Source organism: Aotus nancymaae, unplaced genomic scaffold (assembly GCF_030222135.1).
Source record: "Aotus nancymaae isolate 86718 unplaced genomic scaffold, 86718_ANA_hifiasm-v0.15.2.pri h1tg000090l, whole genome shotgun sequence".
Taxonomy (NCBI): Eukaryota; Metazoa; Chordata; class Mammalia; order Primates; family Aotidae; genus Aotus; species Aotus nancymaae.
The window spans coordinates 6601832-6620375 of record NW_026988505.1 but is presented as its reverse complement, the minus strand read 5'-3'; the positions used below and the strand labels follow the sequence as shown (position 1 = coordinate 6620375).

The following is an 18544-nucleotide window of genomic DNA, read 5'->3' as shown; positions in this document are numbered from 1 at the left end:
CTCACCACACAGCACCTGGGGTGGCAGCACTGCCAGGGCATGCCATGGAGAGGCCCAGCATTGACCCCCTAGCCTCTGGTCCCATTTACCTCTGTTCCTTCTAAGATTCTGTGAGTCTTCATCCGCAAAATTAATTCTTTCATCACTTCTTATATTAAATATAATTTTGGATCTTTAGGTATGTGAGCATGGCCAGCTCCCTTGGAGCAAGCAGGAGCTTCAGGGGCTGAGGCCACATGTCCCTACTCTCCTCCTGTTCTAGGCAGGGAGTGCAAGCTGATTCAGGGATGAATGGTGGGTGGAGGGAACCCTGTGTAACAAAGTAAACCAGGAACAGGACAACAGGACAAAGGAATGGCCGGGACCAGAGGACAGAAAGTCCCCCGTGGTTTCTTCTGTGGCCTCATAGATTCTGGGGCAGTGTAGGGTGGCATTGGCAGCTGGCTCCTCTGACTCAGTACCAGATTCCGCATTGCAGGGGCTGAACCTGGGGCCACCATCTCCTGTCCTACCTGAGCAGGAGTTCATGGGAAACCTCTACGTAGAGTCGGCTGTGGCTGCCCTTGTGTTGATCATTCCCATCCAAGTTATCTCCCATGTACCTTTGAGGTTGGGCCCCGGGTCCACTAACAAGCAGCTTATGATCCCTCAACCACCATCCCTGGAGTGTGGCTGGTGGTGGGGCCCACTCCTAACCATCCCCCTCCTCCCCACAGGACTCAGGACACCCCTGCACGGCGGCTGATCCCGACAGCTGCTTCACACCTGTGTCTCCGCAGCACTTCATCGACCTCTTCAAGTTTTAAGGGCTGCCCCTGCCATCCCTATTGGAGACTGTGCATCATGCTGTCTGTGCGGGGCTCATAGTGAGTGTTCTGTGGGGTGGGTGGAGGCCCTGGGAAGCCCCTGCTTCCAGAAAGACTGGGAAGAACTGCCCCTTTGCCACAAGGGGGGAGTGCATGGTTGCATTTTCATCATTGAAGGAGGTCAGGAGCCAAACAAATCATTTCTACTTCTTTAAAAACTCTTCTGAGCATATTAAAATGTGAAATTTTGGATATCATATATATAGTTCAAAAATATTTCAGATGGTCAGCTCCACATTCTGTGTTGATCTGACACTAATGGCCAATAATGATGCTTCTTAATTGTCAAATTATAGTTTCCCAATTTTATATTAATTGTGGGTGGGTGACAAAACAATTGATCCTTGTAAATACATTGTACAGAATATTTATTTTTTCTCAAAATGCATTTTAACTACTACATTGGTTATGCCCAAATGAGTCCTCTTTGAATACAAAGTGAACCTAGAGCAGTGATAGTCATTCTTGTCTTAAGACTCGATTGGGGTATGAATTGTGCACATGCGGCCCAACAATGGGCAGTGGCCTCTGTGCTCCTAGGTGTCCAGCACAGGCTTTGGCAGAATACCCCTGCTGGGGGTGGGGCTTGTCTGTGCATAATCCTGGACTGTGATGGGAACAGCTCATCGCAGTCTAAACTTCACTTGTGTTGAAACTACTTTTATAGACAAAGTAATAAATCATGATTATTGATTTAAAGTTCATCAGTTTTGCATCCTACTGAGAAATGTTGTTAGTGATTTTGATATTTAAGTCCTTAAAAGATTGTTTTGTTTTTAAAATAACGTATGTCTGTTTCAGAAAATTAGAAGATCAATCCCACCACCCAAAGATTATTGTGCATGCTGAAAAGAATGTGAAAAATCCCCTCAGTAGGCATAGGATAGAAATGTGTTGTTGTATATTTCCATCTTTGAATAGGGTCAAGGAACCCAAGCAAATCATTTCTACTTTTTTTCCTCTAAGCATAATAAAATTGTAATTTTATAGCTTTATAAATAGGAATAAAAAAAGATTCTGGATTTTTCAGCCCCACTTCTGTGAACTGACACAAATGGCCTAGAATGAATTTATTTGTCAAATTATAGTTTCCCTTGAGGCGATGCAAATACCTGGGCCTCCATGAATATACGTTAGAGTAAGAGTTTTTCATAAAACCATAAATGTTCTGTATACTGCTGTTACTTCACAACCCACCACTCCCCCTACTGCCTTTTTTTAGAAACATAGACCCATATCCTAAATGTTATTTGGAAACTTGGTTTTTATTAGCTCCACAGAATCACCCAGATCGAACAGTCTTTATTATCATAGCATACTGGGGTTCCTGAGTATTTCACTGTTAGCATCAATAACTGTGATAAGCATTGTCATACATCGTGGCCATCTCCTTACAATAAACCAGTAGTACAGCCAACATCATGAGTCAAACATATTTTAAGGCTTTTATATTTCTAGCTTATGAAAAAAAATTTTTTAGAGTTTTTTTGTTTTTCAGACAGGGTCTTGGTCTGTCACCCAGGCTGGAGTGCAGTGGTATGATCTTGGCTCACTGCAACCTCTGTCTCCCTGGCTCAAGTGATCCTCCCACCTCAGCCTCTCAAATAGTCAGGACCCACAGGCATGTACTGCCATGCTAAGCTTTTTTTTTTTTGTATTTTTAGTAGAGATGGGGTTTCATCATGTTGCCCAGGCTGGTCTCAAACTCCTGAGCTCAAGCAATCCACCTGCCTCAGCTTCCCAAAGTGCTGGGATTACAGGCATGAGGCACTGATCCAGCTGAAAAAAGAAATTGTTTTATTCTAGGAAAGGGAGTGAGTACGTTGAGTTTCCATTATCCCTGAAGCACAGGTATTTCTTTTTCTGTTGGTGCTGTTTTAATAAGTGAAGAATTTGATGTGTGGTTCATTGTGAGCTTGAACATTTCCATATATTTGTTGTCCATTTGATTTGTCTTGTTTTTGGTAAATTACTTAATGTGTTATTTGCTGTTTCTTTTTGGTGTGGGTTGGGGGGTATTAGTCTTTTTTCGTATTAATTTCTTCTTAAAAGGAAACTAACCTTTTGAAGTTATGCTTCTTTCCCTTAATTTGTCATATACTGTTATTGTCATTTAATTGTTAGATGTTATAACAATTCTCAGCTGTGCTATAGAATCACAGATGCTTGTATAAATTGAGCAGTACTTGCTTGGAAAACATAACCATATTAATAGTGTAGGATTCCAGCTGTTCTGCTGGGCTGGCATATTTCCACAGGCCATGGACACAGCTACTCGCACTGCCAGTGCATGGGTCACAGCCTTCTGCAGGTGCATTCAAGAGACAAGTTGTGGGGAGCTGGGCAGGTAAGCAGGGATCGCTTACATTGCTGGGGAGAAGGGTGTAAAGACAGAATAAAGACAATTTTGAGGCACTGATAAGTTATTTACAGATCAGAAAACACCAAATGGAGACGAGAAGAGGAATCATAATTTCCACATTAGAATGGTATTTTTGAATACAGTTTCTGTCAGAGGGCCTAACAAAAGTAGGAATGCTACTCCTGTGAGATTAAACTCCATTCTGATGCCTTCATTGCAATGAAGTTCTAATTCAGGACACCAAGAGGCTAAAGCCAGACAGTTAAGTTTCACACACCCATTATCCCTGCTAAAGGCAATGCCGGACACTCTCAAGATAGAATCTCCAGTCATTCCTGGATCTGTTGCCAGTCCGCGCTGCTCACTCAGGGCTGTTGTCTGTTGACATCCAGTTGCAACTTCCTTTTGCCTATTTTGGGAGTCAAAAAGTCACATTCCTCACCTAATCTGTGAATATACACAAATCAGAAAGCCACCCAGCAGCTCTCAGGAGCAGACCTAGGTGTAGCTGTCATAGTTTACCGCATGATGTACAGCATCTGTGTATGCACTGTATGTGTGTACTATACAGGGCTGTACACAGAAAATTGTATCTACTTCATGGAACAAATTTAATGATCTGTGAACCATTTTTGCCTTAAATGCTGCTTTTAGAACCAAATTCTCCTAAGATTTTTGTATACTACGTCTTTGCTGAAATAATTTATCAGCTCTGTTAACACCTTTGTAGATTCCTTATGATCCTATGTACAAAATCATGTCATCTGTGAATAGACAGTTTCACTTTTTTATTCTTCTTTCTTGCCCCACTTTGCTGGGTAGAATCTCTGGTACAGTGTTGAATAGCAGTGCAAGAGCAAACATCCTTGTCTTGTTCCTCATCTTAGGGGAGACTTTCAGTCTCACCATTGACTATGATGTTAACCCTGGGTTTCCCATAGATACCCTGTAGCAGGTTGGGGACGTTCCCTTCTATTCTTAGTTGTTTTTATCATGAAAGGGTGATGGCTTTTTCAAATGCCTTTTCTGCATCTCTTGAAAAAGATGTGGTTTTTGGCCTTCATAAGATCAATGTGCTGTTATTACATTGACTTCTATATCTTGAATCAACCTTGCATTCTTGGGCCAAAGCCCACTAAGTCATGGTTTGTGATACCTTTTATACACAGCTGTTGGATTTGGTGTCCTGTAACAGCCCTCTGTATCTGCAGGGGATTGGTTCCAGGACCACCTCCCCACCCCCACCCACCTTGTGATCTTTTGGGTTTTGGTGTCAGTCTCATAGGATAAGCTTAGAAAGTGTTCCCTCTTCTGTGTTTTCAAAGAGTTTGTGAAGGTTTCCTGTTAATTCTTCTTTGAGAGAACTCCTTATAAGATTTGAAGTCACTGAGAAGCTTCAGTTATCTTCCCTTTTGGAAATGTGTTTGTCTTATTACCCTTTAAGAGGATAAGACCATTTTTTTCCAGAGATGTCTTTTAACACTTTTTCTTTTCATTGTGAAGGCATAACCTAATAGATAAATGGACTGTGAAACCTAGTCTCTTTTGCTTATCTCCAGAATTATCAAAAGGCAAGTGTGCTGCCCTATGAAAATCACAATTTTAAAAGGCAGAAGTCAGCTTGGCTTGACTTTAATCTCCCTTTCTTCATTATGATGTGTGCATGTGCTGGACACCATTCACCTCCCTTTAGTCCCTATCTAGTGCAATATCAAGTGCTACCCAATGACAAAGCCAAGGGATTAGCAACAAGTAGGAGGAAAAACAAGAAGGACCTGCATCCATGACCGACCAGCACCAGCCATTGGGGCCTCTGATGGCTGACACCTGCATCCACCCTGCTCTCAACCTCCCTGCATACATGTCTATCCCAACACAATTGCTGCTTCTGTCTTCACTCAAGCCCCACTCCTTGTCCCTTCCTGTTGTCTCTGCATAGAGGAAGCAGACCCTCAACTTTGAAAAGCACTGTGCCCCACATCCCATGGGCTAAATTCTACTGAGCTAGTAGGAGCTGCTCAAGTGTAGCCTCTGCCTCCAGAATTCCAGCAGGAACTGCATTGCTGTCTGCCTAAAATTAGAAGCCCTGGCTCACAGCATGAGACAGTGTGTTCTAGGTGGTGACGTGGCACCTGCACAAGCACCCTTGGCAGTCCTCTCTAAACTCAGGCAGTGCATGGCTGCTGTCATTCCCACCCTCAGTATCCATGAGATTAGGCAGTTGCTCCCCAGTGCACCTGCCCGGATATAGGCCACAGGGATCTGCCACTGCTTTTCACAGGAACGCCTAGAAGACGCCGTTAGCCCTCCGAGTTGTCCTTTTTGTCCTTGGTCCTCCCCCTTCCAATCCCCCCTGGCTCAAATCCACAGAGTGACAAAGAAGAGAGATGCCCAGAGCATCAGCTGGAGTGGCAAGTGGGAGAAGGTGCTGCTGGTGCCACAGGGGTCTCGCGCTGGCTTTCGCACCATAACCAGGGTTCACTGAGGAGTTGGTTCCTTTGAAATGTTGTTATTCTTATAAGGTCGAGCAAAAAAAAAAAGAGGGCATCTATATCAAATAAGAGAGATACTTCCAACTATCTCATTTTTGCATGGAAATTTCATTTTTATTTGATAATCATTTGAGAAAGTTGCACAGATAAAGGTAAGTTGGTTTTATTATCTAACCTATGTAGTCAGTTCTAATGTCATTTAAAAGAATTTAACGTGTGTTAAAATACACATAAAATTTACCATCTTATCCATTTTAGGTGTGCAGTTTAGTGGCATTAAATACATTCATATTGTGCACCCTTCTCTACTATGTATCCCTAACTTCAGGTTTACAAGATAAGCTTTTGTCATCTTGTAAAACTGAAGCTCTGTACCCATTAAGCACCAATTCCCTATTCCCATCCACCAGCCCCTGGCAGCCTCTTCTATGTCTCTTTGAATTTGACTACTTTAGGGACCTCGTCTGAGTGGAATCAGAGGAGATCTGTCGTTTTGTGACTGGTTTATTTCACTCAGCATAATGTCCTCAAGGTTCATGCAAGTTGTAGCATGTGTCAGGATTTCTTTTAAAGACTGATGATTCTCTGTTCTATGGATAGGCCACATTTTGTTTGTGCATTCCTCTGTTGATGGACACTTGAGTTGCTTCCAGCTTTTAGCTATTGTGTATATTGCTGCTGTAAACATGGGTGTGCAAATATCTGAACCTCTGCTTTCAATCATATGGCAATTCTATGTTTAATTTCTTAGGTAACTGCTATAACTTTTCCATGCTGGGTGCACCATTTTACATTCCCACTGAAGGTTCCAATTTCTCCACATCTTTGCCAACACCTGTTTTTAATAATTGCCATCCTATTGAGTGTGAGGTGGTATCCTACTGTGATTTTTGTATGCATTTCCCTGATGACTAGTGATATTGATTATCTTTGTTTGTTGGCCATTTATATGTCTTTTTTGGAGAAATGTCTGTTCAGGCCCTTTTTCCATTTTTCAGTCGAGTGTGCATTTTTGTTGTTGAGTTCTAAGAGGTCTTTATATGTTTTGGGTATTCACCCCTATCAAATATGTCGTTTGCAAGTACTTTATCCTAGTCCATGGACTGGTTGCACTGTTTTGTCCTTTGATGCACAGAAGTTGTTTCTCTCTTTTAGTTAGCTGTGGCACTGGTGTCATATCTAAGAAAGTATTGCCAAATCCAATGTTAAAATTTTGTGTTTCTCCTAAATGTTTTAGTTTTAGCTCTTAGTTTAGGCCTTTGATCCATTTTAACTTTTATATATGGTGTGAGGTAGATCCAACTTGATGTGGAAGACCAGTTGCCAACACCACTTGTTGAAAAGACTGTTCTTTCTCCCTTGAATGGTCTTGGCACTGTCAAAAATCATTTTACCCATAAGTGGAAGGGTTTATTTGGGGGTTTGCTATTCTGTTCCATTGGTCTATATGATTGTCTTTGTTTCAGTACGACACCATTTTGATGATTGCAGGTAGCTTTGTCATAAGTTTTGAAATAAAGATGTGAGAGCCCCTACTTTGTTCCCTTTCAAGATTGTTTTGGTTGTGTGAGGTCTCTGGAGATTCCCTGAGTTTCAGGATGGATTGTTCTACTTCTGCAAAAAAAAAGAAAAAAAAATGCCACTGGGATATTTTGATAGGAATTGCATGAAATGTGTACATTGCTTTGAACTATGGACATCTTAACTATATTAAGGCTTCCAATTCACAAACATAGATTGCTTTCTATTTATTTGTGTTGACTTTACGTTCTTTCAGCAATGTTTTATGGTTTTCAGTGTACAAGTTTTTTACCTCCTTAAGTTTATTCCTAAATACTTGGCTTTTTTGTTACTATTATAAGTGGAATTTTCTTCATTTCCTTTTGAGATTGCTTGTTACTGTATAGAAATAACATGGATTTGTTATGTTGATTTTGTAACCTGCAATGTTACTGAAATTGTTTATTCAGTTTTTTTGTATATGTATGAACTCTAGGATTTTCTACATACAAGATCATGTCATCTGAAAACAGATAATTTTGCTTCTTCCTTTCCAGTTTGGATGCCGTTTCTTTCTTTTTCTTGCCTATTTGCTCTGGCTAAGCCTCCAGTACTGTGTTGAATACAAGTGGGGAGATGTGGTATTTATGTCTTGTTCTTGATTTTAAAATAAGTGCTTTCAGTCTTATTGAATATGATGTTTACAGTGGGATTTTCATATGGCCTCTATTATGTTGAGGTAGTTTCCTTCTATTCCCAGTTGTTGAGAGTTTTTATCATGAAAGGGCATGAGACTGTGTGAAATGCTTTTTCTGCATTAATAATTGGGATCATTTTTTTTCTCCCTTCATTCTGTTAATATAATGTGTATTAACATTTATTGACTTGAGCATGTTGAAACTTCTTTGCATCCCAGCTATAAATCTCACTTGGCCATGATGTGTAATCCTTTCAATGTGCCATTGAATCCTGTTGGCCAGTATTTTGTTGAATATCGATAACAAAAATCTCGATTAGGAATACTGGAATGTGGTGGTCTTTTTTTGTCTGGTTTTGGTATCAGAATAACACCAGTCTCATAGAATGCATTTGGAAGTGTCCTTTCCGCCGCCTCAGTTTTTTGGAAGTGTTTAAGGAGAACTGATACAATTCTTCAAATGTTTGGTAGAATTCTACAGGGAAGCCATATGGCCCTGGGGTTTTCTTTGTTGGGAGGTTTTTCATTACTCATTTAGTTTTTTGACTACCACAGGTCTCTTCAGATTTTCCATTTCTTCATGATTCAATCTTGATAGGTTGTGTGTTTCTAAGAATTTGTCCAATTCATCTAGGTTATGCAATTCATTGATACATAATTGCTTATAGTACTCTTAATACCTTTTATTTCTGTAAAATCAGTTGTACTGTCCCCTCCTTCTGGTTTTATTTTTCTTAGTCACACTAGGGAGAAGTTTGTCAGTTTGGGTTGACCCAACAAACTCTTGGTTTCATTTAATTTTTCTCTCTTGCTTTTCTGTTCTCTATTTTGTCTCTGCCGTAATTTTTATTATTTCCTCCATTCTGCTGATTTTGGCTTGTTTGCTCTTCTTTTTCTAGTTAATTCAGATGTAAATTTAGGGTTGACTTGAGATCTTAATTTTTTAAGTATTTGTATGTACAGTTATAAATTTCCCTACCATTGCTTTCACTGTATCTTTTTGTATGTTATGTTTAAATTTTCATTTATCTCAAGATATTTTCTAATTTCTCTATTAATCCACTGGTTGAGAGTATTGTTTAATTTTCACATAATTGTGTACTTTTTGTTTTTTCTTCTGTTACTGATTTCTAGTTTCATCCCACTATGGCCAGAAAAGATACTTTTTATTATTTTTCAGTCTTTTGAAATTTCTTGTTTTGTGGTCTAACATGCTGTCTATCCTAGAGAAAGGTCCATTTGTACTTGAGAAAAATGTGTGTACTGCTGTTGTTTGGTGGAGTGTTCTGTATATGTCTGTTAGGTCCAGTTGGTACGATGCTGTTTGAGTTTTGTCTTATGACTGATCCTCTGGTTATCCTGTCCATTACTGTGACTGGGCTATTGAAGTCTCTTACTCTTATGATAGAACTATCCATTTCTTCCTTCGATTTTGTTTCATGTATTTTGGGGTTCTAATGTTTGGTGCATATATATTCCATCTTCTTGGTGAGTTTTCAACTTTTTAAATGTCAACAGCACGAAGATGAAATTATAGGATGTCTGGAATTTCCTTTGAATCCGTGGGGCTGGGAGTAAGTATAGATGAAACAAGATTGGCTGGGAATTTGAGGCTGCAAGGATAGGTACACATCGGGATGTAGAGCAGGGCACAACACTTTTTCTGTAAAGGAGCAGATGGTAAATATTGTTGGCTTTTCCAGCTGTGTGGCCTCTTAGCCACCAGGGAGCCACACACCAGTATGTGTAGCTGTGTTCCAGTCAAACTCTACGGACACTGAAATCTGAATTTCACGTTTTTCATATTGTCATTAAATACTACCCTTTTACATTTTTTCACCATTGAAAAATGTAAAAATCATTCTTAACGTGGGCTGTGCAAAAACAGGTGGTGGTCCAAATTTGGCCTGTAGGCTATAGCTTGCTAACCCAATTTATACTTTCGTCTTTTTTGTATCTATTTGGTATTTTCCATTAAAAGTTTATAAACATTACTTTTTGTACTTGTTACTGTTTTATTGTAAAAATAATGTGTTTTCGTTATACAAAGGTTTTTTTTTTTTTTTTTTTGAGATGGAGTTTCGCTCGTTACCCAGGCTGGAGTGCAATGGCGTGATCTCAGCTCACCGCAACCTCCGCCTCCTGGGTTCAGGCAATTCTCCTGCCTCAGCCTCCTGAGTAGCTGGGATTGCTGGGATTACAGGCACACGCCACCGTGCCCAGCTAATTTTTTGTATTTTTAGTAGAGATGGGGTTTCACCATGTTGACCAGGATGGTCTCGATCTCTTGACCTCGTGATCCACCCACTCGACCTCCCAAAGTGCTGGGATTACAGGCTTGAGCCACCGCTCCCGGCCGTAGAAAGTTTTTTAAAAAGGCAAAATACACAAAAATGTTACCTATGAATTATGAGAGTTAGTTACTTCAAGGTAATTATTATTTTGAAATATCTTTCCAACATTTTCTCTTATATTGCTTTTTAAGACGCATAACACGATCCCAAGTAAACAGTTAAATATTAGGACACAGACCGCCCTCCTTTCCCCTTTTGTCCAGAAACTCACCCATGTGGAGCTGCATCTCCCAGGAAAGGAGACTCCTTCTTGCAGTTCTCTAGCCTCTATTCTCAAGGAAAGATGTGCATCTTTGTGATGAGCCTTGAAAAATTCTTACCATTTCCTTCTGTCTTAAATAGAACCAGTTTTAGTTTTAACGTCTCCAAGGAGAAGAGGATTTCTGAAATGCTAGTTTCCAAAGAATAAAAAAATTGCTTCTCAAAACTCAAAGCAAATGGTATTTCCCATCACCACATCCAGATTTGTTCAGCTTCCTTGAAAATAATTTATGTAAGTTTTTTAATTTTTAAAATTATATTTTCCTAAAATTCTAAACAAATAATGCCAAAGGGATCAATATCATCACTTGTTTTGAAAACTAAAATTCTACTCAACCTTTATCAGTAAGTGAAAATATCTTTGCAACTCTGAAAAACCATGCTGAGACATTAATTTCGGAATACTTAAATGGGGGCCAGGTGCGGTCACTCACACCTGTAATCACAGCACTTGAGGGGGCCAAGGCCAGAGGATTGCTTGAGGCCAGGAATTTAAGAGCAGCATAGGCAATATAGCAAGATCTCATCTCTACACACACACAAAAAGTTAGCCAGGCATGGTGGCGTACCTATAGTCCCAGCTCCCAGAGGTGGAGGCTGCAGTGAGCTCTGATCATGCCACTGTACCCCTGACTGGGCAACAGTATAAGATCCTGTCTCAAAAATATATAAATATTTAAATGTATCCACCCAAATTGATAGTCCAATAGTACAAGGGGGTCACTGTTACTGATGGACATACTTGAAAGAGATGAAGCCACTCACAGACACTGGTAAGAGAACAGTTGGTCACCAAAAGACAAAGATGCCAGCAACATGATGATGCTAACCTTCAAACATAATCAGAAACGTAGTGGATGGAGATTTGCCAAGAAACAGCAGGTTTTGGAGATATAGTAACCAAAACCTAGAGAATGGTGTGGGGGGTCTGAAATACCTTGTAAAGGTGACAAGCCCTTCAATGGTGATGAAGCCAGTCTTTGAGTCAGAGAAAGGCACAGAAGAAACCTGCATGTTTGCAAGGCACACATGCCAGGAGAAAACAAGCCCACCAGCAGGAGGTCTGCCTTTAATACTCAACTAACACTCACCTGCTGGTGAGAGGAGACAAAGCCCTAGCTGCATCACCCCTGGCTCAGGACTGCCCATGCCCCTCCGATGGGCTCAGCATCATTCATGCTCCTTATCTGTTAACCCCTTCCCCAAACCCTGCTCTTCCAGCAGATGGCACACACACTGTGCCACACACATGGCTGAAAGGATATCTGTGTTTTGAAAGCTGGAGTTTCAGTTGCTCGCCAATTACTATGTTTTCCCTCTAAAAACTTAAAATTGTGTCACATTTCAAAATACCAGCTTATTTAGTAAACCGGTTTTTCTGTACATAACTCAGACAAGTGCTTCTCTCGGGTCCCCATGTCTACAGAGTTGGGCACTGCAGTGGACTCTGATCTACCTGAGAGACAGCTGGTGCAACTTTATCAGCTGTCAACCTTAAATGAAGAGGCTTAGAAAATACGAGGAGGCATCAAGTGCATCCAAGCACACAACTTGAGGACAGGCTTCACACAAACAGGGTCAGTGTTCCCCAGTGGGAAAGAAGGCATCGCTTGGATAGGCAGGGTCTGAGATGTCGATGTGTGTGCCACAGTGATTTGGCCCATTACAATGGCTGCATTCCGCAAAGTGAGGGAGCAGTGATCTCAGGGGCCTTGTCTCTGGTGCATTTGGTCGTTTATAGGGAAAGAAAGGCAGAGGCTGCAGCTGCATACTTTGTGACTCCAGGTGCATAGCTGCATTCCTTCCAAGAGTCAATATTTTGAATGCTTTTTTAAATTTCAGTTTCAGTGGGCACATGTGCAGGCTTACTGCATGGCTGTGTTGCATGATATGGGGTTTGGGCTACCTTTGAACTCATCACCCAAACAGTAAAGGTAGCTTTTCAACCCTTGTCCCCTCCCCCTCCTTCCCACCTCCCTTTTGGAGACTCCAGAGTAACGTTCCAACGGCTTTAAGTTTGAATCGTATTAAGTTTGACTTACTCAATTTCACACAGCTTTATAACCAAAGGCCACACAATCATGCCACCTCTTAGGAAAAAGCAAGGGGTTCTGTGGATCTTAGCTGTTACCTGAGTGATGTGTACTCATGCAGACTTCAAGCTCTCCTCTCTTTCCTCCTCAATTCAGGAACCAGCGAGGGGAAGGTGATGGGCTGTGACATAGGTCACACAGGATCCCTGTAGCATGGAAACAAAACAGTGTCTTTTGATCTCTAGGTGGTTAGGCTGTTTCTAATTCCCGTGGAAATTTTTTTTACTAGTGCCTACCATAAAGCTGCTTACATTTGTGTTGAGGGAGATCAAATGGTCTCAGCTGCATTTTCATTGCTGTGACCTCTTTTCTGGATCTGAGAGGGAATATGGCAGGTACCTGTCCCAGGTGGTGGGCCACTTCCCTGGCTCTGCCTGCAGAAGAGGTGCCAGGACACAGCTCTGGAGAACATAAAGAGGGCACAACTGAGAAATGCTTAAGGAATACAGGGAGCCAGATTAAGGATCCAGTTGTTACCACCTGAGCCTAATGTTACCACTGATCATGGATGTGAGACACTATGAGGCCCTGCTGTGCACAAGGGCCCAGGGGCTGCCCCAAAAGAAAGCAGCAGCTTGGATGAACCGAGCTTTAGATCCAACTTCTTGCTTGTAGTAAGTGCATAGGATGCAGGAGTGAATCAAACACCTCAAACAAACAACTGTGTGTTCAGGAAAAGCTGGGAGGGAAGGGACACAGGGGCTCCTGCTTCTAACATCAAAAGATTTCAGAGATAGAACCACCACATATGATACATGATTATGGATTGGCGGGGAGAAAAGTAGCTAAAAGGTATGGGAACGTGTTTCAAGTATGTACTGATACATACTTGTCTGTGTGTGTGTGTGTGTGTGTGTGTGTGTGTTAGATGATATAGGAAATTAATTTTGTTAAGTGTGTCTCTTTTCAGAAATACATGTTGAAGTACTTGGGGGTGATATGGGGTCTAGTTCGCTTTTAGATGGTCAGATACGTATGCACACAAAGCAAGTAAGACAAACAATTATTAAATCTCAGTAACTGCGTTTATCGGTGTCCGTTGTACTAAATGCTTTTGCATAGATTTTTTTCCATCATTAAAAAAACACTTAAAAACTGAAATACTTGTCAATCCACCACCCCAAAAAAACCAAATTGAAATACACCTGGTTAATTATGAGAATTAACCACTATTTAGAGGATTAAGTGTGATTTGTTTCTCATCCTTCACCCCACTGGCCTCAGGAATTAAAAATACTTTAAAGGGAGAAAAACCGTGACCACGAGCCTGTACCCCATCTCATCCTGTCTGCTTCTTGTGTCAGAGCCACTGAGGGAAAAATCACTAAATTGTTACAGTGGCTAGGCGCAGTGGCCTACACCTGTAATCCCAGCACTTCAGGAGACTGAGGCAGGAGGATCACTTGAGCCCAGGAGTTGGAGGTTATACTGAGCCCTGACCATGCCACTGCATTCCAGTCTGGGTGACAGCAAGACCCTGCCTCTAAAAAACATTTTTTAATAAAAACAAAAAGTAAATTGTCATACATTCCTAAGATGCATTAGGCTTTGCTGGGAGATGGCCTTTCTTGTTCACCATTGAGCTTAGCATTTCCTGCTGTTAAAATTAGAATAACCTTTATTCAGGATGTGCTCCTCTGAGATGAAACGGATGTCAGTTTCTGGGAGCCAGAGGAACACACTGCGACGCACTTCCAGACTCGGAGGAAGAGTGAGCAGGCACACGGACTCTCAGGAAGACGTCCAGGGCCGGGGGACAATCATTGTGTGTTCACCATCAGCTCTGACAGCCCGGCTTGAAGCTTTCTTCTAAGAACAGAGACTGAGCAGAGACCCCATGTGTCCTGGGCCCAAAAGGATAAAAGCAGAATGTGCAGGAACCTGTGCAAATGAACCCATGACCCTGGACAGCTAGCAGACTTTAAAAAGGAATTCCAGATACAATTAAACATCTTCCTAAGGCTGCCATGGACCAGATTCTGAAAGATAACTTGTTGCCCTAGAAATGTCTCCCAAAACTCAGTAAGCCACTAGTTTCCCGACTCTGTCCAGAAGGCTGATAGCTCCTCCACCAAGAGCACCCCAGACCCCGACCTGAGCAGCATGCAAGGGTTGGGGAGGATATGCCTTTAAGGTGATTTTTTTTTAAGTATTTAATAGAAGGTACTGCAGTCGGGCCAGGAGGAAGCCAGGCCCGCAAGTCGATCCCGCAACAGAGCATAGCTGAGATCAGTAGAGGCCCAGAGGAGCAAGTTGCCCAGGCCACACTCGTGTCGCTGGCACAGGCCACAGCCTCCTGAGACAGTACTCGGGCCACCACACACCTTATGAGGGATGCCATCCACCCGGCCAGGGGAGGCCCAGACTTGACACAGAGGCCCCAGAACCACACAGCACCAACCCCGATCATGGCCTGGCAGTTTCCAAACAAGCTCAAGGCCAGTCGGCTGCCTTGGTGCAAAGATCCAAACTTAAGCATCTGACCCCAAAACCCACACCAGAGGGGGACCGTGCCTAAGGTCATGGTGGTGGGGGGAGGGAGGTGGTGCCTTCCAGAAGGGAGCCCTGACACTCTGATAGTGGCTCAGACCTGGCACAGGCGTAGCCCTCTCATGCTCAGACCCTGGGGACGTGGCCTTGGCATCTAACCTGCCCGTCCTGAGCAGGCTGTCCCTGATGGTCTGTGTGAGCTTCTCTGCCCCTGTGATACTTTGCCTCAATCCTGGGAAATGCTGCATAAATACCCACAACTGAATGAAGGTTGCCCTGTTCCTCCCCACCTCAGCCTGTAGTCTCTCTTCATCATCTGGTGTCATTCCACCTGCAACAGAACAAACTCATTCCTGGAATTCAAAAGCAGGACTCTTGGACTTCACTCTGAGCATCTATAAAACGGGCACGGCAATGCCAGCCTTGCGGGACTGTGCTAGGGTCCCAGGGGGAGGCAAGGGCATAGCACGAGTGTCTGACAGGGTTGGCACAGATAGGTGACGGCACCTGCTGGGGCCCAGCAGGGCAAGGCCACAGGCTGGTGTTGCTGCTCTAAGCCCTGCCACCTGTCCCCTCCCTAAAAACAATGGGAGCTCAGGCAGATGTGGCCTGAGCCCGTCCCAGCTGACCGCAGCAACAGAGGCAGCCAAGGCTCCTCCAAAGCCAACAGGAACAGGTGGGCAGCGTGGTCAGGTGGCCCTGCCACGTGTCACTGTTTAAAGATTGGGTTTCTTAAAAACCTAGTAACACATAAAAACCTAAATAATAGGTACTTAAAGTTTTCATTTTGCTCACTTCTAGTTTTATTTCTTGGCTGAGGTTTTTTTGGCAGAAAGTTCAGTTGAATCTTCAAACAGTGGCTGTTTGAGCTGGAGTATTCCAATTCAGGGAATTGAAATATACTAATTCAATCAAAAATAGTTTACTTCCTCAGGGGAAGTAAACAGATTTTGTTTTATCTGCCTCCCATCCCAGCCTTTCACTGGGCCAAGTCATTGCCTAAGTTTAATAGGTTGACATTCTTGAGAGACCACTGGCCTTCACCTGGGGAGGAAGGGGAGAGGCCACCGAGGGGTGCATTTTCAGCTCACCCTGCTAAAGCTGAGACAGAAAGAGATGGACCCAAAACCCCCTACGGCTTTGAACCCCGTTGAGTAGAAAGCCCCAGACATGGCAACATTCCTGCCTGGCAAGATGTCCCCTCTGCGCCTGAAGTGCTCTGAGCTGACTCCACCTGAGGCTGTGCCTGCCTCACAGTTTTGTAAATGATGACTTACCATGATGCCCACATGGAAGCTTCACCTCCTCAGGATGAGCAGGTACATGATACATGCACATGGCCAGACGGCAGGACATATGTGAGGGGCAGAGGCACTTCAGAGATGGCACTAGCAGGACCCCAGGCTTCCAGTTGCTGCCTCACTTCCTCAAGATCAGAAATAGAGCTGCTGAGACAGCGATGGCGCATCTGTGAAGCCCCACCAGATATACGCATGTGAGTAGTCGGTACTCTTTTCTAATTGTTTTTTCACATATTCCAGAAACATTAAAAACAGAGGTAAAATTCACCCCATAATCCTTTCATTTTAACTATTAAAATTTATTGTTTGCCACATGGCCTACTGTGCTGCTTCATAGCAGCAAGGGGGACACTTGCCAGCTCCAACAGGAACACATCCACAACATCAGATGACCCGCATTGCTGCGGTGACGTGGCAGTAAAAGATGGGTTTACCCCATCAAAGGCCACCAACACCAGGGCGCTAACGTCAGATCGTCTTGTATTACAAAACATAGATTGCTAAGAAAAAGTGGCTTTTAAAATACATGCATTGTTAAATCATATGTTCTCAGGAGTCAACACAGCAGACAAGTAAAAGCAGCAGGTATTGGCAACAGGAGATAAAACCCACATCCAGGATCTCAGAGACTCTGGCCCAGGAGGGTGGGTGGAGCCAGGGATGGAAGTCCACAGCTGGTCCCTCACCTGCCAGCAGCATCAACTCTTACTCACCTGCCGATGCCATTTAAAAGTGAAACCTTTTCTGCACCATCACTGCTGGGGGAAGTGTTCCATGACAGAGCCAGAAGCACCGCGGCCAGGAGCAGCACAGACGCCTGCCATGACCTGGACGAGGTAACCCAGTACCATGCCTCATCCCACTGCATCACATCGAATTTGCTCAACAATTGCTCTTGACAACACTTTGTCTTTACCTTTCTTGCAGCAAGGGAAGAGGGCACAGAAAGCCCAGAAAGACAACAAGTTAGTGCATATAAATCAATAAACTCTGAGTCATTAAAACCAAAAGCCCTCCCACTGAAGCCTCTGTGGCTCCCCAGGTAGGACAGTGGCAGTGGCAGGGCTGGGTCAGTGAGGCTGCCAGTCCTCAGCATGCTGCCGCCGTTAGAGGGAGGCCCCCGCATGTTAAGAACTCCCAGCAACAATGGGTGCTGTGCTCACCCATTGTTGCACAGGCTCCTGGGGCAGGCGCCGGGGCCATCACAGTGACTCACGGCAGTCCTAAGAGACAAGTCTGCTGCTTCCCGTCATGCATGAGGAACAGGGTCTCTCAGGCAGAGCTGCAAACACCCACCTGGTGAGTCCAGGACAGGGCCTCATGCAGCGTCATCACCACCTCAGGATGCGCGGCAGGCAGGCACGCTGGGTAAAGCTGTGACCTTCCAAATGTCAGGACTTGTACAGGTAATCCCAGTAACCATTGCCTTCCTTCCAGAGCAGCTGCTCTTGACCCTTCGCCACACAAGGGTGCCTAGGCAGTGTGCCCCGGGGTGTGGCATCTCTGCTGTCCCAGTGCTGTCAGCCATGACCAGGACAATCAGGAAGTTCGGCATCAGCATCTGGGTTGAGGGAGGGCAGCTCCACGGAACCGTCCCACTGACCTCTAAAGACAGGAGAGAAAGGGTAATAAATGCAGTGGTGGAGATTAGCCCCTAACCCGGAAGCTTCCACAGCCAAGGAAGCTGCTGGAGAAACTCGTGGTGCCCACTGCCTCCCACTCTAGGCCATACCACTCAGCTGAGATTCTCAGTGGACTTCAGGACGCTGCCTGGGGGTGCTATGACTGAGCATGAACCCATCCACAGTGGCCAACATGCTGCCTCACTCCCAAGGCCCTGCATTTTCTGCCCAAACTTCACTGGAAATGTCACTGTCTACACCATCACCACCATAAACACCCATAGCTGTTTTCCTGGAGGTGGCAGCTTTTATACAGCTACACCCATGAGTCCTAAATTCCTAGCAGGGGCTGAGCAGCACCAGCTGTATTCAGCAAGGCCCCTGGCCCACCCAAACCCTGTGCCTCCTGCCCTTAGCTCTTTATAATTAAAGTGTTTACACAGGCAAGAGCCTTGTGTAAATAGCTATTCAAGACTAGGATGCAGAAAACCTAGTCTAAGACTAGG

At 43.7% G+C, this 18544-nt stretch overlaps 1 protein-coding gene and 1 long non-coding RNA gene across 6 annotated transcripts in view; one reads left to right on the top strand and one right to left on the bottom strand.

The window, feature by feature from the left end:
• Nucleotides 1–13654, top strand: part of FBXO25 (F-box protein 25) — an 88822-nt gene extending 75168 nt beyond the window's left edge. For all 4 annotated transcript variants that reach the window (XM_012458695.3, XM_012458692.3, XM_012458694.3 and 1 more), the window contains one exon: nt 717–13654. In XM_012458695.3, coding sequence (XP_012314118.1) covers nt 717–806 — 90 coding nt within the window. In that variant the 3' untranslated portion in view covers nt 807–13654. The remainder of the gene's footprint in view (nt 1–716) is intronic.
• Nucleotides 10888–18361, bottom strand: LOC135271800 (uncharacterized). Of its 2 annotated transcripts, XR_010339931.1 has the most exons (5): nt 17130–18361; nt 16393–16583; nt 14242–14469; nt 12877–13026; nt 10888–12771 (listed from the first exon to the last, which is right to left on the bottom strand). It is a non-coding gene; the product is annotated as an uncharacterized LOC135271800 (long non-coding RNA). The 2 variants fall into 2 exon arrangements; XR_010339930.1 differs by having other exon boundaries at nt 16393–18361.
• Between the last annotated feature and the right edge of the window lie 183 nt (nt 18362–18544).